Source organism: Sus scrofa, chromosome 2 (genome assembly GCF_054392235.1).
Source record: "Sus scrofa isolate SSC_HxYL_T2T_F1_AM1 chromosome 2, Sscrofa_HxYL_maternal_Yorkshire_Landrace_v2.0, whole genome shotgun sequence".
Taxonomy (NCBI): Eukaryota; Metazoa; Chordata; class Mammalia; order Artiodactyla; family Suidae; genus Sus; species Sus scrofa.
In genome coordinates, this window is record NC_139384.1 from 46,110,850 (window position 1) to 46,136,528 (window position 25,679).

At 37.5% G+C, this 25,679-nt stretch overlaps 1 protein-coding gene across 50 annotated transcripts in view; it reads left to right on the forward strand.

Annotated features, from left to right (window-relative positions):
• SOX6 (SRY-box transcription factor 6) overlaps positions 1-25,679 on the forward strand; it is a 614,027-nt gene that overhangs the window by 511,317 nt on the left and 77,031 nt on the right. For 18 of the 50 annotated variants that reach the window (XM_021085331.2, XM_085011902.1, XM_021085349.2 and 15 more), the window contains 3 exons: positions 13,327-13,476; positions 20,202-20,427; positions 23,751-23,938. In XM_021085331.2, the coding sequence (XP_020940990.1) occupies positions 13,327-13,476; positions 20,202-20,427; positions 23,751-23,938 (564 nt within the window). The remainder of the gene's footprint in view (positions 1-13,326; positions 13,477-20,201; positions 20,428-23,750; positions 23,939-25,679) is intronic. The other 32 variants (XM_085011890.1, XM_085011914.1, XM_085011894.1 and 29 more) reach the window with 3 other exon arrangements.

Here is a 25,679-nt window from a genome sequence, read left to right on the forward strand (position 1 = left end):
CCGATAATGTGGAAACGATAAAATTTCCTTTAAGAGACATATGTGTTTACATCAGGAGATGTGTTATTTGACAAAATGCTTTGTTCTCCTCATATTTTCCATGCAGAGTTTCATGCTGGGTTGTTTGGCTGGAAATCTTTGATTAACTAGAATTAGTTGCTGAAATAAAATAGACACTTTTGTTTTATGAGTCCTCTTGCTGAGCTGTAAATTGTAGTAAAACATATAAGAAGTGACAGAAAGAAGTGCTGATTTGAACCTCTGACCCACGAGAGGCACAAAAACATAAGATTATTCCTTCAAAGAGCTGCACAGAGACATAAATATTCCATGCTTCGCTTGGAGTTATGCCCTCTTAACAAACTAAAGTTGTGATTTTACATCATGTAATGAGACTTTTCTTAGAGCTGTTATGGTAGGCTTAGAAGAGATATTGAGATTCTGAAAAATCCACCCCCCCAAAAAAATTAGGACTTTGAATGCCTAAACAGTTTTCTCTGTCCAACAATAGACAATGAAAACAAGAACAAAGCAAAGTTCCTGTTTCCTAGATGAATAGCCAAGGGTGGTTTCCCTTTTTCCAGAGAATTGGTACATTTTATAAATCTTAAGGCATTTTCAAAGCTACTCTGGCCCTAGTGTGAACATTTTAGTTCTCTGGAGCACAGTCTTTGAGTACTAGCCCAAAGGAATGGGCTGGGAGGGGAAATTACTAAAAGCAAAACAGAAATTCCAATAGCCCGAAAACTCCCTGTGTTGCAAGGATTGGGGTCCATTCTGCTCATGATTTTTGTAGTTGTTAAGTAATTTTATAGGACTATTTTAAAAATTTTAGCTAACATAAGATCTCTGTTTTGGACTTTACTGTAAGTAAGAGCTATCTAACTATTCTTAGTCGGTACTAATTGTGATGAATTATTAACTAACCTTATTGTGATAATCATTTTACAATAGATACATATATCAAATTGTCACACGTACATGTTAAACTTACACAACGTTATTTACCAATTATATCTTAATAAATTTGGGGTTAAAAAAATCCTAATTGTTCCTCCTGATGGTGTTTCAGTAGTAATTTGTAAATGCTTTCATTATACCGTTTTTGTTTTTGTTTGCTTTTTAGGGCCACACCCATGGCATATGGATGTTCCCAGGCTAGGGGTCAAATTGGAGCTGTAGCCGCAGCAACATGGGGTCTGAGCTGTATTTGCGACTTATACCACAGCTCACAGCAGTGCTGGGTCCTTAACCCACTGAGCAAGTCCAGGGATTGAACCCATATCCTCATGAATCCCAGTGGGTTCATTAACCTGATGAACCACGAAGGGAACTCCCTCATTATACCATTTGTCACGTTGTATCTTTCCTCCTCTCTCTTCCCTATTCTTGCTGTAAGTACCTGAAAGACAGCCTATCTTCTTCATCTTTGTATTCCTAATACATTTTTGCTAAATTGAATAAAAATGCCAGGAGTTTTTCTGAATATCTTTGGAATGGTATCTGTTAAAGCAAATGTACCTATAAGGATTTCAGAGCCTACAGTTATTGAGTCTTTGTGGTTAAACCCCTGTTCTAAGTATGTTGTGTGCATTAACTCATTTATTCCATACAATGAATCTTTTGGAGTAGGTACTACAATTTTCCCATTTTAAAGATGTGGGAATTTAAGGCCCTGAGAGTTTAAATAACTTGCCCAAGATCACATAATTAGTAGGTTCTCACTGAAGAGTGCGCACTCTTAATCACTGTGCTATCCTGCCTCTCATAACAACATATAAACCTTATTTTTCTGTTTCTTCTTCAGTCCTTTATATTAACCATTACCTCCTTCATCTGCTATAATGATTTTTCAAGGTGAATTATTGAGATATGTATCAGTATCATATCTAATGACAATAAAACACATTGTATGTTTACTACAAACTATTTGAATGATTTTTGCTATGGCTGCTATGTATAAGGTACCATTGCTTTCTGCTAATTAGGGACTAAGCCTTGGGTATTACTTTAGGATACAGATGGCATATTTACATACTGCAAAATATGCCGAAGTTCTCCAATTGGCAATACTAATAATTTGCAGTTTGAAAATGACAGTCAGTGGAGGTGGCTCTGAAACAGGATAAAACATTTATCTGAATGTAAAAAATACAAAGGAAAATGTAAGAGGAAGAGAATAGGATATTTTGCATTATTTCTTATTGAGTTTACTTGATCACTTAAAAGTGATTCAAAATACATCCTTATCTTTCTCAGTATTTATTACAAATGCACATTTCTTGTTAATACTGTTTAATATGAGGTTTTTAGTTAATAAATCTGTACATCATAGATATGAAATTTTGTTCATTAGCCTAATTCTTGTGTTCAATCTTCCAAAGTCGCCTGAGAAATTAAAAACCAAGTTCAGTTTAAACACACTAAAAAACATTTTTGTGTAATAAATACGTTTATTTCCAACCAGCTACCTTATTCTGTCCATTGATTAAAGAGGAAAGAAGAGCTTTTAGAAAATATTATACTTTCCTTTCATGCAGTTTTTTCCAAATATGTATTTTTAACAATTCAAAAACTCTTTTCATTGCATACTTACCCATATTTGTCTTTATTCTGTGTTGTTTTGGAGGCTTAGTTATGGATGGAAGTCGAAGGGCATAGAAGCTGGGCAGTTGTAGAATATTTTTCAGCAATAGCATCTGGTTTCTTGGCAGTCATCATAGGCCAAGGCAAGGCAGCCCTGGCATATCTCCAGATTTTCCTGTGGGTATTGCTGAAGGATTTCCAGGTCTGCCATGTTGTTGTAATAGTGTTTCCTAGAAACCCAGAAACTCAGAATGGAATCCAAAGTCTGATAGTACACAAGGTATGCATAATCTGGCCCTCTTGCTATCTTTTGACAGCTGACCTATTACCCTTTGCCCAGTTCACTCAGCTATAGCCACACTGGCCTCTTTGCTGGTTTTTTTTTTTTTTTCCTGTTTCTCAAACATTCAAAACATAAGCACATCCTTGACCTTTGGACTTTCACCTATCCTTTGCCTCTGCTGGGACGCTATCCCCAGATAATGATCTGGCTTACTCTCTCACTTCTTTCGAGTCTCTACTCAAATGTCTCCTTCTTTTGATTTTTCTGACCTCCTATTTATTTATTTACTTGTTTATTTTATTTTATTTTTTTATTGTTATTTCCCCAGTACAATTTTTTTTCTACTGTATAGCATGGTGCATTATGTATACCATTGAATTGTACACTTAAAAGTTTTGAAATTATGATATGCGGATATCTCAATTTTTTATGTATTTATTTTTATTGAAGTATAGTTGTTTAAAATGTTGTGTTAATTTCTGCTGCAGAGCAAATTGATTCAGTTATACATATTCAGTTATACATATATATGCATTCTTTTTTAAAATGCTCTTTTCGATTATGGCTTATTGTAGGATATTGAATATAGTTCCCTGTGCTATACAGTAAGACCTTGTTGTGTATCCATTCTTTGTATAACAGCTTACATTTGCTAACCCCAAACTCCCACTCCATCTTACTCCCTTCCCCCTCCCCCTGGGCCACCTCATGTCTGTTCTCTATGTCCATGAGTCGGTTTCTTTTTCATAGATAGGTTCATTTGTGTCATATTTCAGGATCCACATATAAGTGATGTCATATAGTATTTGTCTTTCTCTTTCTGACTGACTTCCCTTAGTATAATAATCTCTAGTTACATCCCCATGTTGCTGCAAATGGCATTATTTCATTCTTTTTATGGCTGAGTAGTATTCCACCATATATATGTACCATATCTTCTTTATCCATTCATCTGTCAATGGACATTTAGGTTGTTTCCATGTCTTGACTATTGTGAGTAGTGCTGCTATGAACATAGGGGTGCATATATCTTTTTGAATTGTAGTTTTGTCTGGATATATGCCAAAGAGTGGGGTTGCTGCATCATATGGTAATTCTATATTTAGTTTTCTGAGGAACCTCCATACTGTTTTCCATAGTAACTTAGCCAACTTACATTCCCACCAACGGAGTAAAAGGATCCCCTTTTCTTCACACTCTTTCCAGCATTTGTTATCTGTAAACTTTTTTTTGCTTTTTTTGAGGGCTGCACCTGCAGCATATGGAAATTCCCAGGCTAGGGGTCAAATACGAGCTGCCAGCCTGTGCCACAGCCACAGCAACATGCGATCCGAGTCGTGTCTGCAGCCTATACCAGGGAAATGCTGGATCCTTAACCAACTGAGCAAGGCCAGGGATCAACCCTGCAACCTCATGGATACTAGTTGCGTTCATAACCTGCTGAGACACAACAGGAACTCCCTATTTGTAGATTTTTTTGATGATGCCATTTTGAGTGGTGTGAGGTGATACCTCACTGTAGTTTCGATTTGATTTGCAAATCTCTAATAATTACTGATTTGAGTATATTTTCATGTGTGTATTGGCCATCTGTATTTCTTCTTTGGAGAAATTTAACCTCCTCTATATTTAAAAATCCTCTCTCCCACATATTAATATATGTGGTCACTTTATATTCCATACATACCACCATCAGAGTTATATATCTGTGTTTGTCTGCTCCCCTTGACTCCCTTCTACAAAGTCACTGCTCACCTCTGTTTTGATATGTAGTACTTGGCCAGCAGTTAGCTACTCAATAAATACTTTTTGAATGAACTTGAACTGAAATTCACCTTTCAGTTACAAATAAACAATGCTTTTAAATGTTGGGAACCTAACATATATTCATTTACTAAAAGTATTTTATTGAACTTAGCACATGCACTCAAATATACATACCCATTGAAAAAAATTGCCTGTGACTTAGTTTATGGGAAATAATGCTTGGATTTCAAATTCAACTTCTGGACTCACTGATGAGTTTTTATGTCCCATTGATAGAGTCACGATGCACTTGTTTAGAGCTTCTCTGATGAGCCACGGCTTTGTGACTAGAGTTAAAGGAGCATTGCAAACGCAAGCTGTACTCCTTGGAACACATTCAGAGCTGGGTCTCTTCACTATTGCTTGCCCAGCTCTCGGAAACAGAGGAAAACAGTCAGATTCATTCCCATGATGCCAATTTCCAACTGCCCTCATTATCACCTCTTCAAATATCTTCTCCAAGAACCAAATTATTAATTGTTTCAATGACTGAACTTTTATTTCTGTAAATAAAGTGTTATGTATTTACATATTTAATTTAGCATACTGAAAGAAAAGATACTTGAAAGAAGCAGAAAGAGATTGAGTTTTCTTGTTAAAACTACTCAGGGTGGCTTTGTTTATTTTTAATTATTTGCACTATGCAACTGTATTTGATAAGTCTATGCTCTTTCGGAATGCATTCCAATATAATTGGTGCAATTGGAAAATGAATTCTTTTTTTTTATAATAGCAGACAACTGGGCGCTCTGTTATTTGATGAATTCCACTTTTTTTTTTTTAAATTCTCTTTGTGTGAGGGTAGGACCTTTGACCTGAGCCTCTTTCCTGTCCTTTTTTCTTTTGTTACAGATTCTCCTCTCCTCCACATCCAACATAGTCCCCCTATTCTGCATCCCATTAGCACAATGGGAAAATAGGCAAGATGATCTCTAGCCAGGAAGATTCTTTTTTTCAATTTATTTTTCTTTACTTGACATTCTTGGGCTGGCTACAAGGGATAATGAAATGAATTAAACAAGTCCTGGCTCTCCAGTGGATTAGAGTCAATGCTTGTCCCATTTTTCCTTTGGTTTTTTTGGTGGGAAGACAAATGGCAGAAATCTCAAAGGGGGTGAAATAGGCCTGCTCTCACCTGAGACAGATTTTTTGGCCTTTTGTGTATATTCACATAAACTTTAATTTTAAAAACCTATAGGCATCGTAATATAATTGTAATTACCTTAACCTAATAATGTGGTTGCATTTTAAAATGTGTACATTTTAAGACAAATGTTAACATAAAATCCTACAACGTAAATTATTCTTGGATGCCCAACAGTTATTCTTGAAGTACACATAGGATGAATTTCTCTTTAAACCTTAAGGTAATGGCGGGAAAACATCCCTTTTATGTAGCCCAAACTGAAAGTTCTGATAGAATATACAACTTCTCTTTGTAGTTGGTTCCCCAAGAGGACATAACTTGTAGAGAAATGAGTCCTTGTGAACTGAATGGGGACAGTAAGGAACTTGGTTTCTAGATTTCATTCTGTCCACTGCTTACCCATTGGTATGCTTATGCAAGTCCTTTCCTTTTCTAAGCTTACGTTTTCTTCTGTAAAGCAAAGGGATTGGATTAGATCATATTTGCACTTCTTCCTTCTAACATCGTTTTATGTAGTGTTTCTTTGCAAGAAAATCAATTCATTCTATGGTGAACTCAAGTGCTTATTGGTTCAGGAAGACAGAAATGGAGAGAAATGACCTCCATCTCTGGGGTTCCTTTTGGAGAGGCCGTGAGGAAAAGCGTACTAAGAAAAGGGTGTGGGCAGAAATTATAGCAATTTTAGGAAGGCAGAGACAAAAAGGTAAATGAAGGAGTTTTCGTGGTTCTTGTTAACACATCAGTTAATTGTTAGGCATCAAGTTAGTTGCTAGGGACATAAAAACAAATGACTCAGCTCTTCCCTTAAGGGGCTCAGAATTTGGTGAAAGTACACAGAGATAGAGAGTGAGATATGGTGGGAAGACAAAGGAGGCAGTGGTCAGAAAAGTCTTTAAGGAGAAAGCGATATTTGAGTTGAGATTCCAAAGATGTTTAGAATCATGACAAGCAAGAGGAGTTAATAGGAAAGGAAAAAATATGGCAGTAGAAAAATATGCAGGAGGGGCAAGGAGATTAACTTGGAAATTAACTCAATATGTGATGAGTGGGAGAAGTAGTTCTTCCTCTCTTCTTCCTCTCACCTCCTATCCCTACGGCCCGTTTTCTTGGTGTCAAATATTAGGGGTATAACTAAACAAGTACCTTCTGTGCTGAAAACAAGGCCTTCAGTTCTTTCCTTCCATAAAACCACAGCTATATTTCCTGGATCATTTTGTTGACATTGGAGGTTTATGAGAAGTAAAAGTATTTGTGATCTCTTTCAAATTATTTTTAAGCTCTCTCGCCCACCCCTCCTTCAGTCTGTAATGACTTGTTACTGACACATTTTCTTCCCTGTGCTGGACAAGCACTAAATCAGTCTGCTTAATTACCCCTGTCTCCGTTCCACCTTCTCTCAGCCTCACAGCTGAACTTATCCAGCTTTATAGCATGCCTTGCTTGAGAGGCAGAGGAATGATCGTCAGCATTGTTTTGAGAAGGTAACAAAAACCAGGATATCCCTGCAGAACTGTGCCAGGCTTGGGACCCAGTGTCAGGCAGCATCCATCAAGTAAATAATGGCATTTCCTTAAGGATGCCCCCTTACTCACACCCCTCTTGTTTCTCCAGTGTCTCTGCATTTTGCCCCTGAATAGTGTCTGGTACCCAAGAACAGTATCTGAGTTAACCTGGGCTGGAGGCCTGGAGTTCTTGCACATTATGTGGAACCACAGCACATTAGGTAAATATAAAGATGAGGGTTGAAATCTTTCAGTAGTGCCTACTGAATCTGTTTTTATGGAGTAGCATTTTCTCTTCTTTTCCTTTCTTCATTATCTACCAATAGGTAAGTTGTATTTGAAGGAGAATTTTTTTTTCTTCTCTCTGGGTCAGATTCAGACAGGCCACTTTAAAATGCCCTTTCTAATTGAAATGACAAAACACAGGAGAATTTACTCCAAAGAGAATCCAGTGTGTGAAGTTGTACCTGCTTTTTTACTGTTGGTTTCCAATACTAGAGCATACTGGGCCAATTTAAAACCCCTGTCAATTTTCTTTTTTATCAAGTTCTTCTATTTCTACCTATACCCTGCATAGTTCTTTTTATTTCAGCAGTCTATTAAGCATATGCTACTAGGGTATTTTAGGTGTCCTCTATTGTGGCCCGAAGTTTGGTTGAATAGGGGAGTTTCGCTAAAAACTGTGCCCCTTGCTTCTTCAGGATGACTGGAAGTACCCTTAACTCTTTTTTTTTTTTCTCTGTTTGAGGACTGTAAAAAAGCCATGTTAGAAAAAGAAGCTTTAAGACATCTGGAAACACAGTTTACTAGGTTTTCTACTTGAGAGCTCAGAAGAGCAGCAATGTTAGAATCTCTTCTCTTGGACAGTGACTCTCCTCTGGTGGTTCTGAACAGGAAAAGGGTTTCATTGTGATTCACTGTACAGCATATTTAAAATAATTTTAACGTACAAAAGCAGAACACACATGGGCTTTAAAGTGGGACTTATTCTAAAAGAGATAATTCCTATCTTATGTAACTGTCTTGAAGATGAAATAAAATAATAAGTGTAAAATACCTAGCGTAGGACCTGGCTGAGCTGGTGTGTAATATGTGTTTGTTGAATTAACACAGGAATGAATGAGGTTGATAACTGAATGAGTGGTTATGTGGTTACGTGAAAATCATGTGATTATGAGAATAAAAGATCTTTCACCTCTTTGTCTAGGGTGCTCTCTTTTGATTTTTATCATAGAAAGCAGGTCTAAAAATATATTTCACATTATGGTAAATATTAGATACATTGTGACACTAACCATTATAATTTGACATAAATTTGGCTCTTTGGGAGGGAAAGCATGCCTTTCTTCCCAAATACAATAGTGTCGTAAAATGACTCTGACCCATTTCTTAGGTCCAGGCCTTAGGCCAGTGTGTATACTCAAAGACATTCAGGCATTTCTCCATAAGGCTGAATAGTGGGTAGGACCATTATTTTGTGTTGAATCTAAGCAGACTTAGTTATTATGATGGCACTAGGATCCAAATGCAAAATAGGTTTTCTTTAAGGCTAGTCTCAGGACACACAACTCCAGAAACACTATTACAGGTATATATTTGTGGGTTTGTGAGATCTTCATAGGACTTTCCTCATCCATTTTACTTAAAAGATTGGTCAATGAGTTAGTGGTAAAGCACAGAAAAGATTCTTTGTGTGCCTTGGTTTTAGTTCATTCTTCCTTCTAGATACTTCTCAGTGGGGAATAAAGTCTGAAATTATTAATATGGCCTAATAAAATGCTACCCCTCCCTTTCCACCTGGATGGTTCTTAAAGTGTTACTTTGTAGAGAAGCTATTCTGATCCTCTAGATATGTTAAATACCTTTGTTCGCTGGTCTCTTAACAGTCTCTGTTTTTCTTTCTCAGCACTTATCCCAACCATAATTCAGTTACTGCCTGAGCATTTACTGGCTCTATTAAGGGGCTATTTCTGAGCTGCTTGTTGTTGCACCTCCATTGTTTAGCACAGTATTTAGTTAATAGTACACAGATGGTAAAGATTGGCCATTGAACAATTTCACCAATACTGGAAATGTGCTTGAAAAGTACAAAGGTTGGTTCATATATCCATTTCTACTCTAGATAAAGTTTGAATGATAGCTAGAGAGTTCTTATTCTAGCTTCAGTACTAACCATATGATCTTGGGCACGCTACTTCTCTTCTCTAGACCTCAGCTCATCAGTGGAAGAAGGAGATCAGACTAGACTAAATGGTGAATTAAGCTCTTTTCTGTTCTAGGTACTAAGTATGTTACTGTTTAGCTTACGAAAATTTTAACGCTGGCTACTTTATTAAAACTGAACTATTAATAAAGTTAGAATATTTTTAGCCATAAAATAGTAACAGTACTATTTTATAGTACTTAAAGTACTCCTATAAAATATGAGTGAATTTATGATTTTGAAAAATATTTAGCTAGGCTCATTTTTACATATATGCATATTTGGGGTAAAGAGACAATTCAAGATCCCAAATAATCACTGAACATTTTTCAAAATGGAAATGGAAAAACCTATATTTACAAAAACAGTCTTCACCAAAGTTTAAATGTTTATAGGACTTTGGTTAAGCCTGTTACAAGCTTTACTACATTGTTGATTTTTTAAACCTCAGTGTTGTTCGGAAATGAATATTCATTACTGTCATCATTATGACTGTGAACTACGATCTGAGAGTCTTACATGGAGTGACTTTTTTGTAAACCCTTATGTAATAGTTAATCAGAGTTTAACCTTTTTCCTTCCTAAGCCATTAGTTTGCAAAGGGGTTTTCTAACTTAAAGCTATTTATTATTTTTTTGGCTGCACCCATGGCATGCAGAAGTTCCTGGACCAGGGTTCAAACACACACCTTAACAGTGACAACACTGGATCCTTAACCTACTGTGCCACAAGGGAATTCCTAAAGCTATTTATTTGAATAACTATATTTTATGTTCTTTCAGAAAATGATGCAGTAGCATTTAGAGACACTTCATAAGTAATTAGGCAGGGAAGAAAAATCAGTATTACAATTTCTGTTAGAAGAGTTTAATACAGGTTAGTGAAGCTAGCAGTTAGGAGCTATCTAGTCAACGTTCTAAAAATGACTTCAAGAGAATAATTCATTTCTTGTCAAGCAGTATAATTCGATTTGGACTGAATTTGTTTTCCTTTTATTTTTTTAAAACTCAACACCATAAAATTATTCATTACTTTTACAATAAATGTAATCATATACAATTGCTGTTGCCTCGTTTATAGAGAGAATATCTCTCCTCCCTGATATCCAGTGAATTTATATAGCATATTAATTTGGAAAAATATTGATTAATTTTCTTTGTTTTGCAAGGCAATTCTCTTGATGCTAGGCCTTCTTGATGCGAGGCATTCAAAAATAATTAGGTTGACCTCAATAAGCTTATAGTCTATCAAGCAAAATAAGACCTGTGCGCAAAGTTAATAAAAAAAATAATAAGCATTACAAGAAAGTTGCAAATCAAGTGTTTAGGATCTTTATTTTAAAACTCCCCCAGAGCTATATCCTTGTTCCAACTTTGAATCCTCCTCAGCTCCTAACACAGAGCCTGGCGTATAGAACATATTCTGTTAATGTTCACTTAGAAGATGAACTATCTGTGAAATGATTCTGTAAACCTATGCCTATTTAATGAATAGCATTCTTTTATCCAAGTCATACCAAAATCTTCAATCTGAAAAGCTCTATACTTATATCTAAAATAATCATGTTTTCTTTGACAGAATGTGAACATTTTTATTTTCGTGAGCTCCTTCTGTCTTTACATTGGAATCCAATTTCTGATTTCTATTTCAAAGCTCATTCTACTAAATCTTTTTTTGGTCTTTTGAGGGCTACACCTGTGGCATATGGAGGTTCCCAGGCCAGGGCTCGAATCGGAGCAGTGGCTGCTAGCCTACACCACAGCCACAGCATCTGTGACCTACACTACAGCTTATGGGATCTGAGCCGCATCTGTGACCTACACTACAGCTTATGGCAACACCAGATCCTTAACCCACTGAGCGAGGCCAGGGATCAAACCCCCAAACCCCCAACCTCAGGGTTCCCAGTCGGATTTGTTTCCGCTGCACCACAATGGAAACTCCCTCATTCTAAATCTTATCTGATATTCTACTGTCCAGTTTACCCAGCTCTGTGAGTTTTCCTCCTGCCCCTACTGTGTCAGTAATCACAACTCACAAGGAACTCTGAGGAATCTTGCTTTTCTTAAGTACAACACTTTAAAAAGTGTTATAAAATAAATGATTGTCGAAACTTTAGAGGAAGCAATGAACACTATTTCTAAAAGACAACTATATCGTTCAATTATTTTGAAGGATTTCTGAATTTAGTCAGCCTTTGAAAAAAAATAGATTTGTTCCCCAGAATTTCTTTTTCTGCTTTTCTTCACTAGTTGAAATTCCCTGAAGGACTCAAGATTGAGTTAAATTGACTTTCTTCTGATCTTGTGGATCATAAAGTAAAATGAAAGCATAAATGATGACTAAGGGCTCTTGCCTCTCTAAGATTTCTTGATTTTAATACTCTCAAGTAAGACATATCGGTCATGATACCAGCCTCCACATAGCCAATACCTTTACAATGTCCAACCATCTCTATTCCATGCAGTACAGAACTTTTCTTCGCTAGCTTAATCCAAGCAGAAATTTTTAGAAGCTTCACTTTCTCACTCTTTGAAGACACCTGGCTGAATTTTAGAAGAAAAGGAGACAACAGGGTAAAAAGGAAACAAGACAACTTCCCCTCCCCGCCACCGAAATTCTAGCAATTTGACTGACTCTTACTTGTGAATTTTTCTTGCCACTGAGTCATTGCATATACAGAATTATGAAACTTTAATTTCTTTAGAGGCTTGTTATATTAGAAAAATTGTTCCAAAGAAAGCAACAATCATGACATAAGCACATCTGGCTCTTGCAAATTATTCTTTATTAAGCTTTCATTTAATTACATGTGCTGAAAGGTCTGTTTTTGATTACTGTAATTTTTTTTATTTGTCCATCTGAATGATAGCAATGCTGGAAATTACATACAAACCACCTGTTTTTTCTCCCCTACTAATGTGGCAAAGTTTGAGCTATTTTCTCTGTGGTTGATGAACTAGGAAGCTTTCTATTTATGATAGAAATGTGACTATCAAGGTAATGGCTTAATCTTGACGATAAGAAGAAAAGAAAATATTTGAATGGCGTTTTCAGGCATGAAGTAGTGTTAAGATTGAGGTATCTGAATTCTGGTTAACCACAGCAGATTGACACATTCATTTATCACTGATTTCATCCCAAAGCTAATAAATCGACAGGAATTAACATCCTCTTTAGGAAAAAGAAGCTTGATTTTTTTCCCCCCGCTCAAATCTGACTATGTTCTCTTTAGGGTTGTGTTATATGCTGCATAGAAATAAGACCTGAGGAAAGTGGAACTACCTTAAGGGCCTCAGGGCTCTTAAGGGCAGTACTCTTACCATCCAGAAGGATCAGCTTCCCCAGAGAAGCTTAGTCAGTATTAAATTAGAACGATGGTCTTCCAGAAATCCCTAGGAAAGTTTAGATTAGTTTCTTAGTTCCTAAATGTTAAAATTACATGACTGACATACTGACATTTAAAGAATTTTAATAAAGATTTTAGGTACTAGAAAGAATATTTGAGACCATTTAGCCAAATTCCTTTTAGTACAATCAAAGAAACTGAGTCCTAGAGCAATTCAATCTTTTGTTTAGGGTCATAGACTTATTTCTAGAAGAAACAGGGACAGCAGGATGTGTCCCATACCGCTCTTCTTTCTGTTGTACCATTTGTTCTCTTTTATTTTCCTCTTTAAAAATTGTGAAAGCAAAATTACAAGACTGTCAGAGAAATATTTAACAATACGGTAAGTTTTTTGGAAACTCCATTTCAGCTGCATTTAAAGAGATGATGTTTGTCTTCCTTGTTTTGCAGCAGCTCTATGCCGCTCAGCTGGCCAGCATGCAGGTGTCACCTGGAGCAAAGATGCCATCAACTCCACAGCCACCAAACACAGCAGGGGCAGTCTCACCTACTGGGATAAAAAATGAAAAGAGAGGGACCAGCCCTGTAACTCAAGTTAAGGTATTTGCTTTGCAGGATTATGGAAACAGTTTGGAAAATAGCTTCACAAGAAAGATAGTGAACCAGGCTGTGCTGGGAATAAACAGCAGGAAGCAAAGCAATATAAAGGAACCCCAAAATGCTCCTCTTTATGGTAAATTTCATGATTGAGCACTGAGAAACAGGTGTTTCCCTTTTGATAACAATAGTGCCATATTATGAGATCTTTACCTAAATCTGCAAACTTACTTCTCAAGAGTGTTTCCCCTTTGGATTCTGGCTTTTATTTTTTAATGTTCATTGGCATGAATGGCCATGGTTTTATTACCAGTCTCTGTCATAGACTTCTGACACTTCTAAGTTCCTTAAACAGGTGGGGAGCCAACATAGTGCTAGAGAAGGAGGATCTCAGAACTGTAGATTGACATAAGGGGACAAAAAAGAACCTAATGCTGGACTTTACCTGGTTTGTTAATAATGGTCTCTCTCCTTCAAAAGCAGTTATAAATATGGGCTCTGAGGAATGAATAGGGTCATTACCTAATCACGCCTTGATGCCATGTAGAGTTGTGAAAGGATGAACAGGCTCTCCCAAGTTATGGCTGAAACATTAATAGATACCTTTCCTCACTGATTTTCAGTGCCTTAAAATGGGGCAGCCAAGAGTTACTTGGTGACAGAGGAGAACTGATGATCCAGTCCAGCTTTGTGCTACAGTTGGTACTTATAGGTTTTTATGATTGCCTTTGCTTCCTATATTGCATTAACAAATTCAAGCAGTTCAAAGAAACAGTTGTTTTGTATCATTGACTTAACTTCTTTGAAGGGTATACTAAGCATAGATGTATTATTGTAATGTGCCCAAAGTAGTGCATTTGGAGAACTTTTGCAATTATTACGCCATTGCGTGGGAAACATCTAAGGCAAATAAAATGGCATTGAAGCCCACAAAAGTACTGAAATTATTTTCTAAAAGTTGTAGATAGGAATTTTGAGATTTCAGAAAGGCCCTTAAAAAATATGGATCCCAGGAATTCCTGTTGCGGCTCAGCAGTAATGAACCTTACTAGTGTCCATGAGTACACTGGCTTGATCCCTGGCCCTTGTCAGTGGGTTAAGGATCTGGTATTGCTGTGATCTGTGGTGTAGGTTGAAGTCACAGCTCAGATCCTGCATTGCTGTGGCTGTGAAGTAGGCCAGCAGCTGCAGCCCCAATTCAACCCCTAGCCTGGAAACTTCCATATGCCACAGGTGTGGCCTTAAAAAAAAAAAAAAAAAAACCAAAAAGTGGTTCCCAAATACCAAAGATAACTAACAAAAGGTAAACATCATTAGGAGGGATAAGGTCTGCCGGTGCTGACACAAAGGAATTAATTCAGTGCCACCCTTGCCTTTAGATCTTCCAAAGAAATGGATGAACATTTATGCTCTGTTACTATAATTGTTGAGATACGACAGGCAGTTTACGTTTAATAAGATAGCATTAACTTGTGGAAACAGACAATCTATTTTGTGTCCCAAGAGTTTCTGTTTGTGAATAAGAGTCAGAATACTACAACTCAAATCAAGGTACTTTGTTTAATTATAGTTGTTGGAATATAAGCATATCAAACATCAATGACTTGAGTTATTGAGTATTAGTGATTTTTAACATGAAAAAGTCATTTTATAAGTGGGTTGGCCAAATGGAACTGCACCAAACCAAGCCTTTATTGGATGAGTAAAATGTTCCCTGGTTAAATTTAAGTTTATATCTGCTTTTACCATTCCAGCTTTGTGGGCCAACTGAATTTTATTACTCACTTGACCACATGCAAATTCTTAGGGAGTTTTCTATATAATTTGACTTGACTATATTTTATGTTCATAACAAAGGAAACATTTATTATACTTATTAGATTGTTTATTGTGTGCATGAGTAAAAATATATAGACCAAGACTAAAAGTAAATGTCTAAAATTTAAAAAGAATAACCCCCACCTATTACTGTAGAAGTTCTGAAAAGAATTTTTTTCTTTTGTTGGTCTTTTGCCTTTTCTAGGGCTGCTCCCGCGGCATATGGAGGTTCCCAGGCTAGGGGTTGAATTGGAGCTACAGCTGTGGGCCTACACCAGAGCCACAGCAACGTGGGATCTGAGCTGCATCTGCAACCTACACCACAGCTCATGGCAGCGCCGGATCCTTAACCCACTGAGCAAGGACAGGGATCAAACCTGCAAATCTCATGGTTCCCAGTCAGATTCCTTAACCACTGCTCCACGAGGGAACCCCTGAAAATAATCTTATATTTTGCTAATTGAAAGAATTATGGTCACAAAAATATCTCATATATCTGTTTATAGTCCCTGTTTTCCCTCTGTATATAACATGACTACCTGGCATAAGGGTATTGTTAACTGAAGGTAACACAAATAAAAATAGGTGGTCTTCTGTACTCTTTCCCCCCCAGAATTTTTGTTTGTTATAATTGTCAATAGCAGAAGCCAGGATGTTTCTTTTCAAATGTCAGTTCTGTCATTTTTACTAAATGTGTCATCTTGGGCAGGTTACTTAACTTCTTTTAGCCTTAGTTTTTGCCTCTGTAAAAATGAAAGTAATATTATTTTGAGTCTTAAATGAGAAGCACATCCTCTCACATATAGCGAGTCTTCCATAAATGTTAGTATAGTGATGATGACGATGATGATGACAACCTAATGGTAATAAAGAAGATGCTGATGGTGGTAGTAGTGGTTGTGACTGAAATATCTAGTAATATACTGAGAGAGCTCCTAAAAGAAACCTAGAGGATTTCCATCTTAAACAATTATAGAAGAATAGGGATTTACACTCCCAACTTGAACAACTAAAACATAAGACAAAGTACATAAAACAGTTGTTTCAGACATTTCTAGTAGGAGTACAGAACCAGGATCCCTGAGAAGAGAGACAAGTGAGGCAAGCACTATGATTGTTCCAGAGTACTGTCTAGAGGGAGTTTCCAGGCAGTAGTGCATGGGTATCCACATGCAGCCTGGCAGCCTTCCTGAGTGGAGAGATGGAGTTCATAGTTTAAGGATGTCAAGGTGGATGGAATTTGTGAAGTAGAGTACTAGAAGAAAGAGCTATACAAAGAGAGAACACTGGAGATCTGCAGAAGGTTCCCCTGTATTTAGCTGCATATTAATCAGCATATGCATGTGAAGAAACTGTCTGAGGCCAGGAAAAGACCAGATGTAGCAGACAAAGCATTAAAAGGTTCACAAGGGACTGAGAATTATAGGTACTCCCACTGGCCAAAGTGGAAAGATCTCCTGACATATGGGCACCAAGTAGAATCCTCCGCAGGATATTACCTCAGTAGTGAGGCCACATGATCCCTAGATTAATCGCTGCTCTGAATCTGCCTAATAAAGCTTAAAAGTAAACCTAGAAAGGATCAACTTTTTCTGCATCTCAGAATAAAATCCATAAACGTTTAAAGGAATAAACTCTGACACCCAACAATGTAAAATTCACAATGTGTAGTATCTATTCAATAATGACCAGGCTTTCATAGAAGCAAGAAAATAGGAACAACAATGAGGACAATAGTTAGTCATTAGAAACAGACCCTAAAGTGACATAGATGATAGAATTAGTCAGACAGTAAAAACATCTTTTTTTTTTGACAGTAAATGTGGGAACTGGGGGACTCAAGGTCTCAGGGACCAAGAGCACTGCCTCAAGATACCACACCGCTTTTATTGTGCTCTTTAGATGAGATCAAGTGAGGAGTGTCTATGTATGCATGATATAGGGTTTGTTTACTATTATATAAGTTCTTTTACTATTTTAAAAGCCACTTAGCTGGTAAAATGTTAAGTTTTTACTCTGACCTTTAGGAAAAACAGCTCTTATAAGAGATTTCTAGCTATAGCCAAGTGAAGAGGTAAGCATAACTGCTCCCTGAAAAACACCCACAAAATTTCTGTTGGGCCAGGGTAGGGTGTGCAGATCAACACCAGACCTGCCATGGTAGAAGGGGAGTGACTTGATTGTGAGTTGTTAAGTGCTTCTCATACTCAGTGGCATTCGTGGTAGAAGTAGCAATTATTGAATTACAAGAATAAATAAGAAATTAGAATACACAGTCATATCTTTTTTATTGAGCCTCACTTTATTGTGCTTCATAGCTATTGCTTTTTGTTTTTTTTTGTTTGTTTGTTTGTTCTTTGCAATTTGAAGGTTTATAGCAACCAGGCTAGTCAGATGATGGTTAGCATTTTTTAAGCAATGAAGTATTCTTCCACAGAATATGGAAGTTGCCAGGTCAGAGATTGAATCTGAGTCACAGCTGTGACAACAGTGGCTCCTTAACCCATTGCACTGGGTCAAATATTAACCCATTGCATTGGGCCAAAGGTCAAACCTGTGCTTCCACAGCGACCTGCGCTACTGCACCACAGCAGGAACTCCAATAAACTATTTTTAATTAAGGTGTATACATTTTTTACATAAAAAACACACTATTGCACTTATTAGACTTATCATGATGTTTGGTTTATCGCAGTGGTCTGAAACTAAACCCATAATATCTCTGAAGTATGCATATATTCAAACCTGAATAAAATCAGGTGTTATAAACTCCATATATTCAAGAAGATAGAGGAAAACATGAACATTATAGGGTAAGACATGGGAAACTTAAACTGAATCCTAGAGATGAAAAATACAGTGTTTGAAATGAAAGTACACTAGATTAGTACTGATTTAGACTATCAACAGATTAGTTATTGTAGAAGAAAAGATTAGTGAACTTGATGACCTAACAATGAAACTGTCCACAATGAAATACATAGAAAAAAGGTTTTCAGTGCTGTGAGATATCAAGCAGACTAATGTATCCAACTGGCACCCCAGAAAGAGAAGGAAGGAATATATTTATATTTGAAGAATTAATGGCTGAAATTTTTCTATATTTGAAGAAAACTCTGAACTCAGGTATCTCAGAAGCTCAGTGAATCCCAAGTAGAAGAAATGTGGAGAAAACTAATTAAATACCTGGTATATAAAACATTACTTAGATATGAGGAAATGCACTAGAATTCAGAGCAAAGGGAAGTAAATTGTAATTAAGCACATCCAATAATCTTGACATTCATAATGATACAATTATGTTTCTTGAGAACCTATCCTACGTCTAGATAGAGATAAAAGTACATTGCAACATAGATATGCCAGATTTCTTATCTCCTACCAAGACAAACAAACAAGGCAAAACAACAGAAGAAAGCTAGGGCATCACTACATTATCAAATGACTTCTGTTCTCTGATAGTTGAGTGGAAAAGAGTCCTCGGATTTGGAGTCTAATAAGCTGTAATTCAAATTTTGTCCCTTCATGTATGGCTTTAACACTCTGACTGCTTCTTCCTTTGTAAATTTAGAATAATACTGCCCAACTTCATAGAATAATTGATGATTAAATGAGCTAATGAATGTACGTCAGAATGTCTAGCACCTTGTTGGTATATAGTGGCTCTGCTGTGCAGGTTATTTTCATTTTCTCTTTCTAATCCTTCCTGAGTATTGTTTTCTAGTATCCCTTTTTATTCCCTCTTAAACAATGACCATTTGTACTGGAAGAGAGACCTCAGAGATTGGCTAGAATCAGGCCCTCTTTTCTGCAGATGAAGAAATTGAGCCCAAAGAGGTCACATGTTTGCCAAGGAGGAACGAGCTTAGTTGCTAAACTCTACTGTATGTTTTAAACAATGGCATTAAAAGCAAGTTCTCTGTGCCTTTTCAGAAGCAAAATAGGAGTTAACATTTGCTGACAATTTAATTTTAAACACAATAACACAGGCCTTAAAACCAAACATTTAAATGAATATGCTCATATTACAACTAAATTTCTTGAACGATGGAAGTGTTGTTAAGGGTATTTTATGGCAGGATAAATGAAACAAAATAAAGGTAAGGAGCTTAGCTTTCAAGCTTCTGGTAAAACTAGAGTTAAAGACAGATATTTGAATACTGTGCTCAGCATAGTACAGGCATCTTAAAATAGACATTCTGTAAATATATATAGCAAGGAATATAAAGAGACATCACTTTAGACATGAAAAATAAATTGCATATAGCATGGTATATAAAACATAATTATAATGTGTGCTTACTCTTTGCAAAAATTAATTTTAAACATGAATAGAGACCAGAATATAGACCATGAATGGTGCCCACACCCAGAAAGCCACATAGAAGCCATGCTGTGGCATGCGGCTCCCTGGGCAAAGGCCCAGAAGAGCAGAAGAAGGCTTTCTGTGTTTCCATTTTTAAAGTACTTGCAATTGTTTGATTTAAAATATATATTAAAAAATTAGTGGCAGAGCCTATTTATAGTTCCAGGAACTTTTCAGAGAGAATAATACAAAAGCACTACAGAGCTGCTGAAATTTTAAATAATTCTTTGTAAATGCCCTAGGTTAATTTAGATCCCTGAAAACACATTAGGAAATTAAGCTGTAATGTGAGCTAATTCAGATTTTAATTTGGCAAAAAGAATGATCCAACTACACAGTTAATGTAAATAGAAGCATAACACAGGGAAATTAATGAGGTTTCCTTCTGATGCATCTTCAAGGAGGTAGATAATTAGCTTCTTCTGTTATTATTGCAGGAGAATGTGGCATTGTCTCTGAGGTGTAAAATAACTGTGGCTTACTAAGTGATAATGTGCTTCATTTGTCTTTTTTAAAAATAATTGTTTATGTTAAACTCTTGTAGGATGAAGCAGCAGCACAGCCGCTGAATCTCTCATCCCGACCCAAGACAGCTGAGCCTGTAAAGTCCCCAACATCTCCCACCCAGACCCTCTTCCCAGCCAGCAAAACCAGCCCTGTCAGTCTGCCTAACAAAAGCAGCATCCCCAGCCCCATTGGAGGAAGTTTGGGAAGAGGATCCTCTTTAGGTAAATGGAAAGGTCAACACCAGGAAGAGACTTATGAACTAGGTAAAAGAAAGCAAAACATGTTTGTTGATGACTGATTCTTGTTTCCAAAGTGTTCCTTAGTACAAGAAAAAAAAGTGAAAGTAAAAAAAGTAAAAGCATTGTCTTTTCTATTGAAACATAACCCAATTTGGTGTCTTAGGTGAATAGAACTTTTAGAAAAGGTTATCATATAAATCCTGCTGAGAGGGGTTCTTCAGATGATGATGTGTTAGATCCAGCCACCAGAGACTTAGACATTTCTGTGTTTGGTCAAGTGCTTTGCCACTGAAGCACCTCTAGGCAGGCAAGTGTGACCATGAATTCTCGAAGGGCCTAAAGGGTCCTGGCCTAAAAGCTGCCTGCCAAAAAGTCCAAAATTGCTTTGAAGTTTTACATTCTTTTTGGTGAAGTGTATGTGAATTTTGTATCTTATCCCTTATCAGTTTTGCATGGAAGCAGGTATGAATGACACACTTATGATATCATGTACAATTAAAATTGATATCTGATAAGATATATCATTATGATCCTCTGGATTCTTAACATTCTCTGATATAGTGCCAAGGATCTTAGGCATATTCATAACCAGGTGTGAGACGTATAGAGGAAAAACATGGGGTCTGTCATCAGGCAGACTTGGACTGAGAGCTTTTACTTACTAGCTCTGTGACTCTGTGAAGATTATTTAATGTTTTTGAACTCACTTTCCAATCTCTGGAAAGGAAATAATACTATCTAGCTCATAGGTTGTTATAAGAATTAAAAGAAAAAAATGACACATAGAATGCCTAACAGTGCCTGGCACCCGAAAGACATGCAATTTATGTGCCTTTTAAAAATTGAAGTCTAGTTGATTTACTAATGTTGTGCTAATTTCTTCTGTACCGCAAAGTGACTCATTCATATATGTATACATTCCTTTAAAAAAGTATTTTCCATCATGGTCTATCCCAGGAGATTGTATATAGTTCCCTGTGCTATACAGCAGGACCTTTAGAATGTTTATCCATTCTAAATGTAGTAGTTTGCATCTACTAACCCTAAACTGCCAGTCTCTCCCACTCTCTTCCCCTTCGCCCCTGGCAACTGCAAATCTGTTTTCTATGTCAAAAGACATGCAATTTAAACAGACTGGAGGAACTAATACTAACACATTTCCATAAATATATGGAATGAAACAGTACATGTGAAAGCACTTGTCAGGTGTAGAGAGCCAAATAAGTGTGAACATTATTGTTACTATACTCTGTAGGACTTCTAATTTTCGCATAAAGACCCAGAGGTTCAAAGGGGTTAGGGATGAGAACTAGCATTTCTTCATCATACTACCTTCCTTGTATTATTGACTCCTGGAGCCTGAAATGCTCACTGTAATAAATAAAATAATGTGTTAGTATAGCCATTTACAGTTTAAAAACATTTTGCCTATCTTATTTCATTTTATTTTTCACAGTGATCTTATGTGTCAGATAGTGTGTTATTATTATTATTACTCTCATTGAATAATAAATTGTGATCTTATGGGGAAAATGACTTGCCCACAGCCATGAGGCTATTAATTAGAAGAGTCTATGCTAGAATCCGTGTCCTCTCACATAAAATTCAGTTCTCATTTTGTAAACTCACAGTTGGAATATTCACTGGGCTTATGCTGAAGCTAAGTGAATCTTCTGATGGTGAGATGTAAATTCTCCTCATTGGAAATTGGGGACATTAAGATCCATACAGCAGCCTAGTCTCATTTGGAGTCTGGATGCCTCTTTCAAGGGCCTGGAGGTTTTCCCTCCAAGTCAGTGGTGTTGCTGTGGGAGAGAGAAATGAATCATTTCCAGCATGTGAATGTGATTGCTGGATTGTTGGAAGCTGTGAGATGAGTGGGGAAAAGCCAACATAGAATAAATAATAGACTCAATCTTGAAATGGCCCTCCTATAATCCACTTCTGAATTTTGTTTGAAAAGCATTTGTTTACTATTCTAAGCACTGTGAGGGCCAAAGATGACTGTATCACAGGCCCTGCTCTTATGGACTTTATACTTTAGCAGAGTGTATTCCTTGGATCATGAGCTAGAAACTTGCTAAAGTCTTATCACTCCTGTCTAGACAATACTGGATAGAATTTTTTAATCATCAAAGCTTCAGAGAAAAAGTTATGAGTTTTCTGTATCCTAAAAAGTGACTATTTCACTTTTTAAATCTTTCCCATAAATAGTGTTGGGAATATTTTCTATTCTCAATTGTGTGTGCATATGAACTGCACACACAGATGTGGTGTGAGATTGACTGTAGTCTAGTTTCCTGTGTCCTGCCTCTGTGAGGTATGTGCACACACAGAGACGAACTCACATACACACACACGCACACACACACACACACACACGTGCTATGAAATGCTCATACTGGGATACAAGCAAATAGATCACAATAAACTTTATACAGCAGCTGAAATCTGTCAGCAAGCAATTACTTTGTCTAAAACTGGAAAGGCTAATCTAAAGTATTAATTTTAACTTAATACAGTAAAATACAGTATTAATTTTGACTTAATATAGTAAAAATGCAAGATATGAAGGAAAATTAGTTTAATTTTGAATTTTGACCTTCTGTTTTGCATGGAACATAATGAAAGTAAGTGTTTTCACTTTATGTGAAGCTTTGTCCTTATGTGAAATCCATTCCCACACATACAGCCTCACTATCATGAAGGCAGGGAGCTGAGAGCAGTGGGTGTTCGGGTTGGGGGCAGGAAATGGGTTGTCATTCTCTTGGTAAATAACTGAGGCAGCATGATGAGAGAATGCTTCATTAACCAGCCAGTGATTGGGGAATGGAGAGTGCGGTGTGTTCCTTCCTACCCCCTCTCTCCTGCCGTGGACATATGAAAACACAGATACAGACATCACCAAAGTACACATTTGGCCTCACAGATTCATTCTGCTAGGCCAGAAACAGCTTTCCTGCATTAGCACACCAGATATAATGGGCAGCCTGCGCAGGTGTCTCTGTGCCCCTCCCTACCCACTTCTGCCTACTACTCTCCCACCGATTGTTAGAGATAGCTAGGAAAGATACATACCTGTATATGGGAATCTAGGAACCTTCATCTCTGAGGAGGTGGATTGACAGAGTTCAGACAAACTGGAATGCAAGGGCATCCTCCAAGGGCTTCAAAAATCGGCACCGTTCCATTGCCCTGGATTCCTGTGCTCTGTTGCCATTTTCTTAATAGCAAATGTGCCTCTTCCCTGTGCGGAGAATGCAGCCTTCTACAGGGGAATGGATAGTAGTGGTGTTTTTTAAGAGTCTAACCTTACAAGCCTCTAATAATGCATCCTGTGTATGCAGATATCCTGTCCAGTCTCAACTCCCCTGCCCTGTTTGGGGATCAGGATACAGTGATGAAAGCTATTCAGGAGGCTCGGAAGATGCGAGAACAAATCCAGCGGGAGCAACAGCAGCAGCAGCCACATGGTGTTGATGGGAAGCTGTCCACCATGAATAACATGGGGCTGAACAACTGCAGGAATGAAAAGGTAAAACATGCTTCCCTCCTTCACTGGCTCTCCTAGACACGCTGACTCCTTATCTGGCTCTTTCCAGGCTCCCAAGTATCAGCCTGCAGTCAAAGATTTGGGCTTCTAGCTTGAGGGCTGTATTGTATCACATTCAAGCATCTCTGCTGATTAACAAATAGACCCTTTCCAACGTAGTGAGGGTTGCCTCCCTGGTACATGACCAGGTACCCAACCTTCCTGCCTCTTGGTGTTTTTCTGTCCCATTCCAAAAGATATAGAAAGATCATATACTAAAGGGGATATGTGAAGTTACAAGAATGAAATAGACTATCATATTATTAAAAAGGGAAGAAGCATATATGCTCATGGTGAAGGCTAAGACGTTACCATGACTCATCATTGAATTTATTATTAAGCTTCCTATCAACCTGAGCAGAATAGAAAACAAAGCAACTCACAAGATGAATTCATTTATTTCTTTTGATTCAACAAGTTATCAAGTGCTTATTCTATAATAGACACTGTTCTAGACACTGGAGATACAACAGTGAACAAATCAGAAAAAAATCTCTGTTGTCACAGAGCTTACATTTCTAATAGGGGAATGCAGATGAGGAAAAAAATAAACAAATACAATAAATTAAGTGTAATGTCAGTAACATCAGGGGGTGAGTCAGTGACATAAGAAAAAAAGAAGCAAGTTAAGGGAATAGGGAGTTATGGGGTTGTTCTTTTAGATAGGCTAGCAGGAACTCGAAGGAAGTGGCACTGAGTAGAGAGATGTGAAAAGAGTTCTGTGCAGGCCATGTGAAGAGCATCCAGGCAGTGGGAACAATAAACTTAGAGGCCCTTAGAGTGCAGGACCAGCAACAAGGAGGCCAGCACAGCAAGAGCTGCATGAGGGAAGGGAGAGCAGTGGAACAGGAAGTGAAGGGATAGGCGGAAGCAAAACATTTTAGACCTTTAAGCCCTGGAAGGGCTTTGTGTTTCGCCTTGAGTGTGATAGGAATTCCTAGACTGGTTTTGTCCGGGGCATTGAAGTGATGTGATTTATTTATAAAAAGATCATTCTGGGAGTTCCCGTCATGGCTCAGTGGTTAACCAATCCGACTAGGAACCATGAAGTTGCGGGTTTGATCCCTGGCCTTGCTCAATGGGTTAACGATCTGGTGTTGCCATGAGCTGTGGTGTAGGTTGCAGACACGGCTTGGATCCAATGTTGCTGTGGCTCTGGCCTAGGCCAGTGGCTACAGCTTCGATTATAGACCCCTGGCCTGGGAATCTCCATGTGCCGTGGGAGCGGCCCAAGAAATGGCAAAAAGACAAAATAAATAAATAAAAAGATCATTCTGCCTAATGTGCAAGAACAGACTGTAGGAGGCTAAGAATGGAAATAGGCAGGCCATCTGAGAGGTTACTGTCCTACATTGGTTGAAAAATCCTGATTATGTGATGAATGAAATGCCATTCCTTGGCTTGTATCTGCATCACTCCTATTTCTGTCTCCCTCTTCACGTGGCTGTCTTCCATCTGTGTATGTCCTTGTGTTTCCAAATCCCTCTCTTTGTATAAGGATGTCAGTCACTGGATTTAGGGTCCACCCTAAACCATTGTGACCTTATTTTAACTTGATTATATCTGCAAAGACCCTATAGATAGATTGACTGTATGAATATATAGTGTGTTACATTCATCATTATCAGACTCTCCCCTCTGCCACCAATTGATCCTCTAAGTGGAACGTTTGCATCAGGTAGGA